The sequence below is a fragment of the Conger conger genome, chromosome 12 (assembly GCF_963514075.1).
Source record: "Conger conger chromosome 12, fConCon1.1, whole genome shotgun sequence".
NCBI classification, from domain to species: domain Eukaryota; kingdom Metazoa; phylum Chordata; class Actinopteri; order Anguilliformes; family Congridae; genus Conger; species Conger conger.
This window is the reverse complement of record NC_083771.1, coordinates 163968-180199: the sequence shown is the minus strand read 5'-3', so window position 1 is coordinate 180199 and position 16232 is coordinate 163968. Positions and strand designations below refer to the sequence as shown.

Genomic DNA, 16232 nt, shown 5'->3' with positions numbered 1-16232 from the left:
ACAATCGTTGACAAATCACTTGAACAAATCACCACTTTTTGCCAATAGATGGAATCCGCGTATCAGAAATGGAGGGAAGTTAGTGACGCAATTTGTCTGAGTCAAATAGATTGTGTAGTCAGCTTCACTGTTTCCTCAAGGGAGCCTACAATTTTCTCTCAAATGAAGTCAAATAGAAACGCCTCAAATTCCTTAAGACTTCTTGGTTTGCAAGCTAACTTTCCAAACAGCTGTTTTGTATATAGCTCCAACAACGAACATATGTGTGAAATATCAGCCAGATCAGACGATCTAGAATGAAATTACGGCCATTTCCTGTTGGCACGGCGCGACATAAAATTGTACACCGTACCGTACCGTTTGAGAGATCAGAAATATCCTTTCAATTTAGCATCAGGACTATCCTGAGACCATTCTCACCACATTTGGTGTGAATGTGATGAACCCCCTAGGAGGAGTATTTCAAAGTTTGGTACGTGTAAAAACACTTAAACACACAAAATCCAAAATGGCTGACTTCCTGTTCGGAAAAGTTAAGGGATGCAAATGAGAAATGTGTGTCTTGAGGAGACCTAAAGGTCTACCAGATTTGGTGCATTTACGTGAAAGTATATGTCCTCAATATTAGAAAAGAACAACAGGGGGCGCTGTGTAGCCACTCCCACATGAATGTGTATATGGATGTGATTGCACTCCAACAGTGAACATATTTGTAAAATATCAGCCAGATCAGACGATGTAGAACGAAATGAAGCCCACTTCCTGTTTTTGCGCATAACGGGTCTCATTCATGAAACGTTAGTAAGTCTATGTGCAGATTTGCACATAAACGTCCACACTACTAAAAACCTACTCCGGATTCATGAACGCCGCGGGAAACCCAGATCTGATCGTAAACTCGTGTGTATGATCATGAATGCCAATCCATCGTAAAGTGAAAGCGCGCTCCCGGTAATCAGCAATTAGCATAAATCCCCGCCCATGAATAGACAATGATTGCCATATAAGGAGGTGTAGAAGCATCCAGTCGACCTGTCAGTCATCATGGCACAAACAAGGAAAGAGAGAGAAAATATATATATATATATATATATATATATAAAAATCCTTTTCCGAAGCGGAGATCGAAATCATCTTGGGTGAAATATGTTATTGGGTAAAAAATATTTCATTTTCTTCTATCAGTAGTGGTGTTGTGACAGGGACAGGCAAAGCGAAGGCCTGGAAGGAGGTGACAGATGCTGTTAATGTTGCCTCTGTAGACAATAGAACCATATCCGAGGTTAAACGTAAATGGTTTGACATGAAACTGGAGGCAAAGAAACGCATAAGCGCACAAAAAAAACATGCATCAGCCACAGGAGGAGGAGGCTCACAGGCACAAATATCACCTGCTGACGAGCGCATCGCTGGCATTATTGGGGAGACCTCTCTGTCAGGAATTATACCTGACGGAGACACCGACATGCCTCCACTGGAGACAACATCAAACCCAGATGGTAAGGTGATAATTGTTGTATCATAATACATTCTGAAAACCATCACTGATAGCTTAGTGGTTAGTGTAGTTTAACCTAGGTCGTACAGTCCCACCAAACAAACAGAACATTTGTGGGGGTTTCTCTTCGGATTGAATGAAGTGGAAACGGGAAACCAGTAATTTTATATTGTGCGATATGGTGCGTAATGGATATCAGTGTCGGAATGTACAGCTATTTAACATTCATTTCAAGAAAGGATACGGATAGCGTATAGCCCACTGCAGTTTTGTATGCATCGTCTTCAAATTATTTGAATCTTAATAGCCTAAAGCTCTGTTTTGTACTGTACAGCTCCAAACAACTCTTCAAGGGTTCTGAATTTCTGTATGTTTACACTAGGACTCGGAACTGTACTGTCCTCTCAGGTCCACTTTTGCACGTGTTCTTGTGTTTGATTTGCACTTTGTTGTACGTCGCTCCTGATAAGAGCGTCTGCTAAATGCCACGTAATGTAATGTAAAAATAAGTCAGTCTGCATCCAACGTAAATTAAACATTTTTCAATTAAGATTTATTTAATGTTTCTTTCAAATGAAAAAAGAGCCACACATAAAACGAAAAAAAACAAATGTTGTGTCATATTTCTAGCTGGCGAGTGCACCTCCCATGATGTGGCTCCACCACCTGCTGCACCCAGGTACCGAGGCCGAAGAGGTGATCCGGCTGTCCTTATGGATGAGGTCCTGAGGAATCAAGAAAGTCTACTTACAGCAGTCAACCAAATCGACACGTCCCTCCAAGAAATTAACACCAGCTTGAAGGAAATCTGCAAGGCACTTTTGCGTCCTCAACAATAAAGCGTTATGTTGTCAGTATTGTGTGATGTCTGTGTTTATCCTGGGAAAACACTTATTTACTACAAGAAAATCAAGCTACTCTCTTTTACTCTGATAATTAAATATAGCCTATTTGTATACATTTTAAAGAGCATGACCTGAAAATGAACTGAGGTAGCCTACTGAAACAGGATGTTGTATATAAATATAAAACAAAATACAAATGAAACTAACTTTTTGCAAAGCTTGTCGGCCTAAAATGTGCACAGCTTATTCAGTCTTAGCAACACTTACCTTAAAATTGCTCTACAAGTCGCTGGCGTGTCTGTATAGCAGCCGCATTTCGAGGCCCAAGAGCTGGTTCCGGAGGCAGTCGTTCCTCTGCATTGGGGACTTCAGGCAGGGGAAGGCCCTGTTTAATGGCCACTTTGTGCAGGACACAGCAGGCTAATATTATTTTGCACACCTTCACGGGTGCATAAAGAAGGGTACCGCCTTTATTGTCCAGGCAGATCCATCTTGCCTTCAAGACCCCATTTGTGCGCTCCACAACGGCCTGAGTAGCAGCGTGTGCCTCACAGATCAGTTGCACATTAACGGAATTAAAGTTTTTCCGGTTTATGTAAGCAAATGCGTCACAAAGAATGTGTAATCTATTGAGTTGATTTTCATAGATAATTCACAATCATGAACCTAATCTGGATCTTAAACCTGCTAATTGCCAACTAATTTAACTAAATGTATTATATTTTTAATTGTCATGTTCATATCACGTGTTTCAAAGGCATCTGCGTATTGTTTACATAACAGAGCGCGCAATATGAATAAAAACGTAAATTTCCAGTAGTGACAAGCATTATTTATGTGCATTCTTGAATTTACACAAGGTGGTCAGCAGCAGGTGTAGATTTTGTTAGTAGCTACGAAAAGATCGGAGCTACTAAAATATTGATGAATGCCAAAAACCCGTAAATTTCCCTCTGCTCGCATTTTACACACAAATTCGTTCAGCTCACGTTTCATGAATGAGACCCAACGTGTGTATTGTACGCCTCGCCATTGCCATACCGTTCGAGATATCAAAAATCCGTTCGCAATTTAGGGTCAGGACTATCCTAAGATCATGTTGACCACATTTAGTGTGAATGTGATAAATGCCCTTGCAGGAACACATACAAATATGATAACCTCACTTCCTGTTGCCAGATGGTGGCGCTATAACATTGACCCGTTCTTGGTATATGATGTGATTACACTCCAACAATGAACATATTTGTAAAATATCAGCCAGATCAGACAATGTAGACCATGAAATTATGGCCGCTTCCTGTTGGCGTGGCTAGACATGGAAATTGTAGGTATATCCTCCCAATTCAAAATCATTACTATCCTGAGACCATTCTGACCACATTTGGTGTGAATGTGATGAAACCCCCTAGCAGGAGTATTTAAAAGTTTAGTACACGTGAAAACGCACTAAATCCAAAATGGCTGACTTCCTATAATAATAATGATAATCCTTCCAATTAACAATAGGGTCCTTCGCACCCTACGGTGCTTGGGCCCTAATAAACAAAATGTAAAATGTTGGAGATATAGTGACCTGTTTGGTTGGACTTTGATGGAGGTGGAGCTGGTTCGTTTTGGCAGAGAGGGAGGTTTTTGGGGTTGAGTGGAATTGTTCTTTTGGCTTGTTTCATATGGCACGCTATTGCTGGGTGGGGAGTTCACCACCCCAATGTTTCTAAAATAGGCCCCGCTAAAAAAGTTGACACAAAAAGACGCTTTACAAGACAGGGACAGACACAAGGACACCTGCAGCGCCACAAAGTGGCACCACAACACAGTGTAAAAATCCAGAACCCCCTTCCCACCCTTCTCTGGTTTCTTTTTAACAGCTCTGGGCAAGCGTTCCCACTTTGTGCCCCATAAAAAATCAAATGGAGCACGATCAAGACGAGACAACACTGCACGAGACAGCACAAACACAACACTATCAAACAGCCACAAGGGAAAAATCACAGATTTTTAAAATTTTTCCCTCGTGATAATTCTTAGGCTCCAAAACCCCAGCGTTTTTCTGTTTTTAAAATCCACTCCCAGTTCCCATCCCCACGTCCGTCGGTATTAAAATGGACCCTGAGGATTCTTACCTGTCCCGGTCTTACGGTCATTGGCATTCCAGAGAGTTCAGTCTGTCCAACGTCTGTACAGTTTCAAGTCACACTTGTCTTTATTCAGCTTTGCCCCTGAGGCCCTCCCAAACCACACTGTCCTGTCAACAGTCCGGTCAATGGGAGGCTGGTCAGTGCACAGTACGGTCACGTCATCCATATATACAATGCAGCGGGCCTCCTGCCCACCGCTCCCTGGAATGCCCAGCCCTGATATCCGGGTATCCCTTCTCAACACTTGTGCCAGTGGCTCTATACAGCACACAAACAGGAGTGGCGATAACGGACAGCCCTGGCGGACACCTACTGCCTTGGAGAGGACCCCGTTCACCAGGATTCTGTCCAATAAAGCTGAAAGGCCTAAAAACTATCTTAAAAAAAAAACCAAAATTATAATTTACTTCTTCCCTCCCGATTTGCATAGGAATCAGGGCAATCTCTGAACAGGTGGTTTGATGACCTGCAGAGGTTGCACCTGATCCCATTCCCACACTCAGCAGCAAGATGCCGCACCTCCCTGCACCTATTACAAAAAATTACCTGGCAGGCCTCTGCCAGGTGACCATAGGCCCCACACTTCCTGCACAGTTTTGGCTGGCCTTGATAAAAGACCTGCCCCCTGTTCTCTCCCAGGACAATGAGGGAGGGCAGGTGTCTCAATCCCCCGTAACCCGTTTTGTCTTCCACCAATTTTACTGGCACCTTCCAACTCCCCGTCCAGATACCATCAATGTCTAGTATTTTCTGAGCTGTCCCTCGAACGAGACAGTAGTTAGTCAGCCATGAAACCAGGTCCTCTGCCTCTACCGTCTCGTTGTACATCTTAAAGATGATGTACTTAACAGAGTTGTCTGTAAGCCTCTCAATGTCAAACATTGAGAAGCTGTCCTTAATGTTCTCGAGGGTGTTCCAAAAAGAAACCAACAGCTGGGGGGTTCTGAAACTTACATCAAAGCCTCGCCCCTGGGGGAGAACCACCAAACAGTTTGTTCCCTGGCACAAACTTCAACACTCCCATGAGAAGCTTCCTGGAGAAGTCCAAACGGGACATCACCAGGAGCTTCCCTTCCTTCTCCCTCAGGGAGAAATGGACACAGCAGTGCCTCCGGGCGCCGACCCTAGCAGCTGCCATCCCGGATACGCCACCACACAAAACTAAACCACACTCCCCCCACCTCCCCCCACTACCCGGGATCTTTAAACCCGCTATCCAGGCTTCCCTTCTCAAGACCTCTGCAAATGGCTCTATACAGCACACGAACAGAAGAGGGGATAAGGGACACCCCTGACGGACGCCGCAGTTGATTGTCACTGCCCTGGTTAGGAACCCGTTTACCAAGAATTTACTCCTCGCCCCCGCGTAAAGGAGTCCCACCCGAGCTAGAAACCCGGCCGGAAAGCCCATCGTTTTGCAGTACACTGAACATGTACTGGCGCGAGACCCGATCGTAAGCCTTTTCGAAATCTAAATTTAGAAGCGCTAATTTCAGATTTCTGTCTCTCGCCAGACAGATGGCATCTCTCACCAACACCAGGCTGTCCGTGATCCTCCTTCCGGCCACTGCACAGGTTTGATCCGGGTGTATCTATCCCCCTAAAACTGATTTCATTTTGATAGTTAAAATTTTACTAAAAAGTTTCAAATCAAAATTTAAAAGTGTGATCGGACGCCAGTTCTTTAGGTCCGTCACCTCTCCTTTTTTAAATAACAGGGTCACAACTCCCTCCTTAAAACTGTTCGGGAGCTGCTCCCTAAAATCAAAATCCTTAAAAACGTTTTCCAAATCCGGACCCACCAGATCCCAAAACGTCTCATAAAATTCCAGGGGCAAACCATCTGCCCCTGGAGCCTTTCCTTTTTTAAAAGACCTCAGGGCGGTGGACAGGTCGGCTAAAACTATGGGGGCCTCAAGACCCACCCCCTCTCCAACAGTTCTGTCTATCGCCCTCAGAAACTCCTCCAACCTCTCCTCCACCACCTCCTTGGTGGAGAAGAGGTTGGAGTAGAAACTTTCCACCTCCTCCCTCAAACCCTCACTCGTTTCGGCCAAGGAGCCATCCTCTTTCCTCAACCCCTTCATGAGGGCTCCCTGCGCCATCACCCTTTTAAAAAAGTACCTGGTGCAGGCCTCTCCCTCATCTATGTCCCTCTCCCTGCTCCTAAAAATCACGCCCTTCCCCTGGGCTTCTGCCATGGCAGCCATGAGGCGCCTCGTCTCCTCCACCTCCGCTCGGAAGTCAAAACCCCTGAGCAGGAGGTTAGAGTAGCGATTGAGGCGCCTCTGGAGCCCGGCCCACACGCGCCTCTTTCTCTCCCGTTTCTCCACGCCAGCGTGGATAAAAAAGCTCTTTATTTTGGGCTTTGTGTCCTCCCACCACTCCGCCCTGCTCCCAAAAAGGTCCTGGAGAGACTGCCAGGCCATGTACTTCTCCCTGAACTGCTCCTGCACCCCCCGCTCCTTCAGCAGGAGACAGTTCAGCCTCCACACCCCCCGCCCTACTTCCAGGCCGCCTTCCAGCACCAGGGAGCAGGTCAGGAGGACGTGGTCTGAAAAGAACACCGGGGTGGCCCGTGCTGTAGCCGCTGCCACCCCCCTTCCAAAAATAAAATCAATTCTGGAGGCTCTGGCCCCATCCGGACTACTCCAGGTGAAGCCTGGAGCCGTATTTACATGTTTTACTTGATCTTCAAGTTTAAAATCCTTTAAAACCGTGTTTCAAAACAAAGAGGTCTTATCTAATCTAAAATCCCCGAAACCCCTCCTCCCTTCCCTTTCTAAAACGCAATTAAAATCCCCCACTAACAAAAGTGGAACCCTCCCCAGCAGGTGTGGGGATAACCCGTGAAATAACTCAAATCTGTCCTGCTTTAACGCTGGGGCATAAACATTTATTACACGAAATGCTACACCCCCAAAACTCAAAGAAACCGCTAAAACCCTACCTGGTCTAATCACCGTGTGACCCACCACCTCCACCCTTGTGTTGCGCACCAGGACTGCCACCCCATCCGCCTTGTTCCCATCCGACCCACTCCACACCGACGGGCCGTGGGTCCACCTCCTCTCCCACTCTTTATAGGAGGAGCTGAGGGGCAGGCAGCATTCCTGTAGGCAGAGGATGTCTGCCCCCACATTTTCCAGGTTTGCAAACACTGCCTGCGCCCTCCCTGGAGTACGGATGCTTCTCACATTTATTGTGGCTATTGAGATGGTGGCCATTTTTTTTGTGAGGGATTTAAAAACAATTAAGCCTCTTAAAAACACGGTAACACAGTTAAAACCATTTTCCCAACACCTAGGGCTTAGTGCCCCCTGCTGGCTCAGCCTCCTCTCCCCCTGGGGCTCCCCCGGTGGTGGGCGGGTCCACCCCCAGGTACGGCCACTCATTGGGAGACAGCTGCGGGAAGACCGGGGACGAAGCAGTGGGCTCACTGTCCGACTCCCCAGCCAGCAAGCCCCACCTCTCCCTGAAACTTACCCGTCCCTTCTTTACCCCGCTCTCCTTCTCAGGCCCCACCACCTCGTCAGCCAGCCTCTTCATCACCCCGGCCTGCGCTGCCTCCATCTCCTCCTCGGACTCCACGGTTACCATGGACCCAGCCTCGGAATCCGAATCCACCGGTGTCCCGTACAGGTTTTCCAGGGACCCTTCTGGAAACAAAACCAGACTTCCCTGGTCGCCCCCTTCCCCTTCCTGCCTCTTCTTGTCCTTTTTCCCTACCCTCCGCTCCACCGTGGCCCCGCTGGACTCCCCAGCCATGACCTCCCTCTCTTCTACCCCTTCCTCTCTCTCCTTGTCTTCCATACCCTTGCCCTGGGCCACTTCACCCCCTTCTTTCCCCTTCTCTCCTGCCCCCTCCTGGGCCTTGCTGTTCTTCTCCTCCACTTCCTGCCCTTCTCCCTGGGCCTCTCCCTCAGTCTTCCCTACCTCCTCTCCCTGCTCCTCCCCCTCCTCTGTCCTCCCTACCTCTTCTCCCTGCTCCTCCCCCTCCTCAGACCTCCCCTTCTCTCCTCCCCCTCCTCAGACCTCCCCTTCTCTCCTCCCCCTCCTCAGACCTCCCCTTCTCTCCTCCCCCTCCTCAGACCTCCCCTTCTCTCCAGCCTGCTCCTCCCCCTCCTCAGTCCTCCCCTTCTCTCCTCCCTGTTGCCCCTGTGTCTCTCGCTCGCTTTGTTCTTTGCTGGCTGCCCGGAAAGCCTTTGTTCTATTTGCAAAGGAATCCGGGCAGTCCCGAAACAGGTGGGTATTCTCCCCACAAAGGTTACACTTCCTCCCCGTTGTGCATTCAGTGGCCAGGTGCCCCACCTCCCTGCACTTACCACACACCACCACTCTGCAGGCTTCAATCAGGTGGCCATATTGGCCACACCTGCGGCACAGCTTGGGCTGACCCTGATAGAAGATCAGCCCCCTGTTCTCACCCAGCACAATTAGTGTCGGCAGGTGGCGCATCCCACTGAACCCTGATGGGTCCTCGTTTAGCTTGATTGGCACGCGCCAAACGCAGGTCCAAATGCCGTCCACATCCATTACTTTAAGTGGGGAACCTCTCACCTGGCAATACCGAGAAAGCCAGGTGACAATGTCTGATTCCTCCACAGTCTCATTAAACATACGGACAATAGCCACTTTTAGGCTATCATCCGTAAGCCTCTCCACGTTGAACATGTCCAACCTCTCCTTCACCGTCTCATACTTTGCCCAGAACGAGGCAAGTTGCTGAGACGTCTTAAAAGAGAGGTCAAAACCTTTCCCTTGCGGGAGAACCACAAGGCAGTTAATTTCAGCTGCGGTGAAACCCAGCACTCCCCTTATAAATTTCCTTGAAAAATCAAGCCGGGACAGCTGCAACAGCTTTCCATCTTTTTCCCTCAGCAGAAACCTAACACAGCAATGCCTGCGCGTGCCCACCCTGGCAGCAGACATTCTAAAAAAAAAGGTCAGTTACAGACCAAAACCCACAATAACCACCCAACACCCAAATTACACGTCTCTTGCTCAAAATTATTAGCCAAAAAAAGCAACCCCGGGCTCTTGCCCAGCCCCGAAGGGCTCAAACCCTTAAATCACCCCAATCAATAAATCACTTACCTTGATGTCTTCAATCTCAGGAACAAACTTTTTTTTAAATTCAACAAATCAATCTCCTCAACGGACGAATCCTTGACCACGCAGCAATTTGACCGCCTATCTTAGCCAAAAGGCCGCGAAGCGATAACCACAAACTGGCCCCTGCCGACGGCGCCCTCCCGGTGGCCCCGGACCGTGCTCGGGGCAGACGCCACCTGGCCCAGGAGCCGGCCCCCCTCCCCGCCTTCCCAAGAACCCTGCGCACGCACTGACTGGCCGGTCGGCGAGCTACCGTAACGACCGGACTCAGCTGGCTCCTCCCACCAAGATCCACTGTCCTCCACTGGCAGGCACAGCCGCCAAAAACACTCGACACATACCGAGTACACTGTTACTTACTGAATAGCTGCTCTCTAGGCAGCGACCAAAGCTATTTAGCGAGCGGGGCATCGATCGCACGCGGCAAGCAGGCGATAAGCCAGAAACGAGCAAGTCGGCTCGGCTCATCGGCGACTCGCAAGCAACCCGCAGACCTGTCGCACATTGCCGTCTGTCCTTAAACCGTTCGAAGTTGCCCCGTCCTGTGGACGGAGCATCCAAAAATAGCACAAACTCAGGTGCGTTCCTCTCCACGGAAATCTTTAGTAAAAGGCGAAAGATTTGTGCGTGCTGAAGAGAAACCCGAGCGAAATGTGACCTTTCAGCGCACCAGGCGCCTCCGGCCCCCTTCCCAGCCACTCCCACTGACCCGGGGTTGCCACTGCCGCCAGCCGGCCGGACAGACAATCCGAGAGGGAAGGTGGGAAAAGCGAGACAGCGCAATAACAACAAACAGTTACGTCCCGCACAGAAAACTACATCATTTTGCTAAAAAACAGAGGCAAGCACACTTACAACAAGGGCACATATTCACCCTATTTACAACACAATTTACATACATACAAAAAAAACAAACAAACAAACAAAAAGGGGGAAGAACAGGGCAACCCACCCACCTAGTAAAGGACAACAAAACACAACCTTTTTTTGCACAAAACTTGGAGAGGCGCACCATTCCCGAACGCACTGCAATAACGGGTCGATGCTTGAAGCGGACGGAGCAAGCTCCTTCTCCGACTCCCTGTGCCAAAAATCCGTTTAATATATAGTCCCCTGATAGGGGACGTATCAGATATTAAACTGATAAGAACAGATTTTTTTTTTTGTATAAGAAATTTTTATTTACACAAATATAATTTTACATCATATTCACATTACATACACATAACACACACACTGTACAGACCCAACATCTTTTCTACAGACAACACATATACATTCACTATTTACACTTTTATTTACACTATTTACACATTTGCCTTTTATAGGCTCAAGGCGACCTTCACCTTTTCCCATTTCTTTTCGCCCCTTTTTTTCCCTTCTACCTGGGCACACACCCCTATCTCCACCATTACTCTCCTTTCCCACCCCCTGTAGCACTGCACCCCCGTCATGCTACTTTTGGGGTTCCTGACCTTCTGATTCCTGCTGTCCCACAGGGCCAGCTTCCCCCAGCTCACTAGGAGGCCAAACACCTCCCTCTCCTGAGCCTTCCGACTCTCCACCCCAGCTGCATTCATGACCCCAGCCTTGTCCACCGCTGTGGCCCAGACCGGGAGAAACACCCCCTTATTTGCCCTCCCCCAAAAGACCCTTGCACAGGGCATGCCCTCCTGTCTCCTCCCTCCCACAGCCCCTGGGGCACAAAGGGCTCCTGGCCGTGCCGGCCCTGTGCATCCTCTCCCTCACCGGTAGCCTTCCCAGACCGCCCATCCAGTTCAGGTCTCTCGCCCGGTTTGGGAGCCACTTGGCCGACAACCACCTCCATTGCGCTCCGCTCCTTTGCACCTCCCTCTCTGCCGCTCTTGTCCTCCTGCCCAGGATCTCTTTGTAGAGGGCCCGATGGTCCCCCAGCCCCTGTGCCACGATGATCTCTCTATGAGATCTTAAAAAGAGAGCTGCCCTCGTGTAGCACCACGGGATGTCTTCCGCCCTCGGCCCGCTGTTGTCCCACCAGCTCCCTCATGGCCGTCCCCACCCACATCCTCATGAGGTGCCGGCACTTGTGGCCCTCATCTCCCACCAAGGCGTCGTAAATGCTCTTCACGAACAAGACCTCTACCTTCAGGCCCACGTCTACTAGGTCTTCCCCTAACACCCCCTTGGCCCTGTTGGCCAGCACCTTCCCCAGCACCTTGTAATCGGTGCAGAGGAGAGTGACTGGCCGCTAGTTCCCCAGATCTTTCCTCTCCCCCTTCTTGTACAACAGGTGCACTACCCCCTCCCTCATCGATACGGGCATTTTCCCCACTTCTCCCGCCCGGTTAAAAACTTCCACCGGATCCTCAGCCATTATCCCCCAGAAGTGGGTATATACCTCCCTGGTAATCCCATCTCTCCCTGGCGTTTTCCCCGCTTTTAAAGAGAACAAGGCCTCCCTTACCTCTTCCATCCTTATCCTCCTCCCCAGAGCTTCCTGTTGTCCCTTCCCTACCTTCCTCCAGAGCTGCGCCACCAGCCTGTCCCCCTCCTCTGTGTCCCTCTCCTCCCTCCCAAACAACACCGAGTAAAAAAGCGCTGCGGCGTCCAGCTTCTCCTCCATCTTCCTTACCTCCCCCTGGCCTGTCATTATCGCCTCTATCCACCCCTCATTTTGCCGCGCTCTCACTGTTTTAAAAAAGAAAGGCGTTACCTTCTCGTCCTTCTCCCTCCGCTCCACCCTTGCCAGGAAGGCAAAACGCCTTGCTCTCTCGATGTAATAAGATTTTATTTTTTCTTTTAAACCCTTTACTTCCTCTGCGTTCACCCTCCCTCCCCTGTTTGCCACCCCCACCCAGTATTGCAGCTCTCCCTTCAGTGCCCACACCTTCTCTCTCTCTTCCCTCCTTTTCGCTATGCCATAGGCTATGCAAAACTCCTTTATCCTATGTTTCACCATTTCCCACCACTCCAGCACACAGGAAAACTGGGCTTTGAAAACCCTCCACCCCAAATAAAATTCCGTAAACTGTTCACAAAAAACAAAATCTTTAAGGAGATCGGCATTAAAAGACCATATCCTTTGTCTTCTAGCCTCCCCTCCCCCCAAAATACACTTTATTACACTATGGTCTGAGGACCAGCTGGGAAGCACCACAAAACTTTCCACACTCCATTTTTTCGAGGCAAAAAAATAGTCCAACCTCCTCCTACAGCCCCTGGAGTTTGACCACGTGTATCCCTCCCCCTGTCGGCCATCTTCTTTAAAACAATCAAACAAAGAAAACTTAACCAAAATCTCTTTTTTTAAATACAGAACTGAAAAATCCCTTCTCCCTCCCACTATCCCCTCGTCCACCGACACATTAAAATCCCCCCCCAAAACAATACATCGATTTGTCGCCAATAAAACCGGCAACATCTTGAAAAAACACAAACGCTCAGAAATATTACATGGGGCATGCACATTTATGAGCCTAAACTTCTCCCCTCCCCACAAAACATCAGCACACAACAGTTTCCCTGGAACAATCGACAGGAATTCCTCAACCACCACCCCCCTTCCCTTAAACAGAATCCCCAAACCATCGGCGTGGACATTGCCCACTGACCAGACCGAAGGCCCCATATCCCAATCCTTGCAAAACATGGCTACATCCCTCCCTCCTCCCAAATGACACTCCTGCAGGAACATAGCATCAAACGACACCTCTTTAAAAGATAAAAACAGTGCCGCTCGCTTATCTCGGTCTTTTATGGCCTTCCCTCCCTTCATCCCGGAGAGTGCCTTTCTGAGCTCCTCCGAGCTGAAGGGCACCTCCAGGACTGCCCTCACTCCCTCCGGCACCCTCTGCTCCACCAGACCCAGAAACCTCTCAGAGGCACTCCTGTCCACCTCTCTTTCCCCGAAAAGGTGAGAGTAATAACAGGAGGCCACCCTCAGCATCTCCTGCGTTCCTCTCTGCACCCTCCCGTCCTCCCCCCTCAGCCCTTCCATCACCCTCTTTGCCCTCATCGCCCTCACCCTCTGAAAGAAATACGAGGAGCAGGTCTCGTCTTTGTCATATTTCTCTCCCTGGCTCTTAAAAGCCAGGGAGCGCGCCTTGTCCTCGTGCAGAGCCCTCAGCTCTGCCTTTAACAACTCCCACCTCCCCTCATCAAACTCCCCCCCATTGTTCCATCCCACATAGAGTTACTAGTGACTATCTCCACCGCCACCCTTCTTTCCCAACCCTTGTAGCACTGCACCCCCGTCATGCCGTCTGAGGGGTTCACAATTTTACTATTTCGGCTGTCCCACAAGGCCAGCTTCCCCCAGCTCACCAGGAGGCTGAACACCTCCCTTTCCTCAGCCTTCACCCTCTCCAAACCAACAGCCTTCATGGCTGCTGCTCTGTCCACTGCTGTGGCCTATATCGGGAGGAACACCACCCTATTTGCCCTCCCCCAAAAGACCTTAGCAAAAGGGCATTCCCACAGGGCATGCCCTCCTGTCTCCTCCCTCCCACAGCCCCTGGGGCACAAAGGGCTCCTGGCAGTGCCAGCCCTGTGCATCCTCTCCCTCACCGGCAATCTCCCCAGACCGCCCAACCAGTTCAGGTCGCTTGCTCGGTTTGGGAGCCACCTGGCGGACAAAAACTTCCACTGCCCTCCATTTCTCTCCACCTCCCTCTCTACCTCCCTCGCCCTCCTGCCCAAGAGCGCTTTATATAGGGCCCTGTGGTCCTTCAGCCCCTGCGCCATGATGCTCTCAAAAACAGCACTGCCCTCGTGTAGCACCACGGGATGTCCTCCCCCCTCGGCCCCCTATTGTCCCACCCCACCAGCTCTCTCATGGCTGTCCCCACCCACATCCTCATGAGATGTCTACTCTTATGGCTCTCCACTCCCACCAAGGTGTCGACGATGCTTTTTAGGTGTAACACCTCCAGCTTCAGGCCTACGTCCACTAGACCCCGCCCTCCCCTCTCCACTGGCAAAAACAAAATTTCCCTTTTTACCGGTTCCAAACGCCCTCCCCACAGAAAATTAAAAATCATCCGGTTTAAACTGATCTTGCACCCCGCCGGGATCGGGAAAACTCTCCCTAAATAAATAAGTTGCGGCAAAATGTCCGCCTTCACTATTAATATCTTACCTGATAGGGTTAGTGTTCTCGCCCTCCACAAGCCTAACCTCTTCCTTACCTTTTCTAGGCACTGTTCCCAGTTCAGCCTGTCCGCCCTCTCCCTGCTGAACCGGATCCCCAGCACCTTCATCCCGTCCTCACACACCGCGAGGCCATGCTGCTCCCCCTTCCTCCCTCTCCATCCCTCGGTCACCATCACTATCGACTTACCATAATTTATCTTTGACCCTGACCCTCGACAGTACTGGCCCACCAGGCCCATGACCCTCTCCACGTCCCTCTCTGAGGAGACCACCACTGTGGTGTCATCTGCGTACTGCAGCACCTTTACCCTCTCCCCCCCACTGCCTGGGATCTGCAGGCCCCTAAAAACCGTGTCCTGCCTCATCAGCTCTGCCAGGGGCTCTATCACACACACATACAGCAACGGGGACAGGGGACACCCCTGCCTCACCCCTCTACCCTGCCTCACCGGCGCACTCAAAGCCCCGTTAACCTTCACCCGGCTGAAGGCTCCGTTGTAGAGGGCCTTTACCCAGGCAACAAACCCCCCTCCAAACCCCATTCTGTCCAGCACCTGTACCAGGAAGGCGTGGTCGACCCGGTCAAAAGCCTTTTGCTGGTCCAGGCCAATCACACCTATCCCCACTCTCCTACTTTTAGCCCAGGCCAGCACATCCCTCAACAGCACTAGGTTCTGGGACCCCATCCTTCCCGGGACCGCACAAGTTTGGTCCGGCCCCAGAACCTCCCCTAAAACTCCCTTGGCCCTGTTGGCCAGCACCTTCCCCAGCACCCTGTAATCGGTGCAGAGGAGTGTGATTGGCCGCCAGTTCCCCAGGTCTTTCCTCTCTCCCTTCTTAAATAGGAGGTGTATCACCCCCTCCCTCATTGACTGGGGCATTTTCCCCACTTCTCCCACCCGGTTAAACACCTCCACCAGGTCCTCTGCCATTATACCCCAGAAGTGGGTATATAGCTCCCTGGTGATCCCGTCCTTCCCTGGAGTCTTCCCCGCCTTTAGGGAGAACAAGGCTTCCCTTACCTCTTCCATCCCTATCCTCCTCCCCAGAGCTTCCTGTCGCCCCTCCCCTACCTTCCTCCAGAGCTGCGCCACCAGCCTGTCCCCCTCCTCTGTGTCCCTCTCCTCCCTACCAAACAGCACAGAATAGAAACGCGCTGCAGCGTCTAGCTTTTCCTCCTGCAGCCTCACCTCCCCCTGGTTTGTAGCTAGCGCCTCCATCCATCCCTCGCTTTGGCGCGCACTCACCGCCTTGAAAAAGAAAGGCGTCACCCTCTCGTCCTTTTCCTTCCTCTCCACCCTCGCCAGGAAGGCAAACCTCCTTGCTTTCGCTATATAATAGGCCCTTATTTGTTCCTTCAAAGCCTTTACCTCTTCTGTCTTTACCCTCCCTCCCCTGTTTGCCACGCCCACCCAGTATTGCAGTTCACTCTGCAGTGCCCACACTCTCTCTATCTCTTCCCTCCTCTTGGCTATCCCGTAGGCCATGCAAAACTCCTTTATT

At 50.4% G+C, this 16232-nt stretch overlaps 1 protein-coding gene, 1 non-coding gene and 1 pseudogene across 2 annotated transcripts; all 3 read right to left on the bottom strand.

The window, feature by feature from the left end:
* Nucleotides 1-7787: 7787 nt before the first annotated feature.
* LOC133142222 (tol-Pal system protein TolA-like) lies at nucleotides 7788-11427 on the bottom strand. Its single transcript, XM_061263306.1, has 4 exons — nucleotides 11349-11427; nucleotides 11075-11199; nucleotides 9045-9218; nucleotides 7788-8429 (listed from the first exon to the last, which is right to left on the bottom strand). Exons 1-4 carry the CDS (start codon nucleotides 11425-11427, stop codon nucleotides 7788-7790), a joined length of 1020 nt encoding a protein of 339 aa, XP_061119290.1.
* Nucleotides 10133-10249, bottom strand: LOC133105717 (U5 spliceosomal RNA). The gene has a single exon (XR_009703911.1). It is a non-coding gene; the product is annotated as a U5 spliceosomal RNA (small nuclear RNA).
* Nucleotides 10601-10775, bottom strand: LOC133106427 (U2 spliceosomal RNA; annotated as a pseudogene).
* Nucleotides 11428-16232: the final 4805 nt, after the last annotated feature.

Coding starts and splice junctions, on each gene's coding strand:
- LOC133142222 (XM_061263306.1), bottom strand. CDS start 11,427: ATGGAGGTGGTTGTCGGCCAAGTGGCTCCCAAACCGGGCGAGAGACCT. Junction 9,219..11,074: donor GGGACAGCAGGAATCAGAAG/GTCAGGAACCCC, acceptor CTCTCTTTTAAG/ACGTCTCAGCAACTTGCCTC. Junction 8,430..9,044: donor GGCTTTCTCGGTATTGCCAG/GTGAGAGGTTCC, acceptor GGGGAGGAGCAG/GGAGAGGAGGTAGGGAAGAC.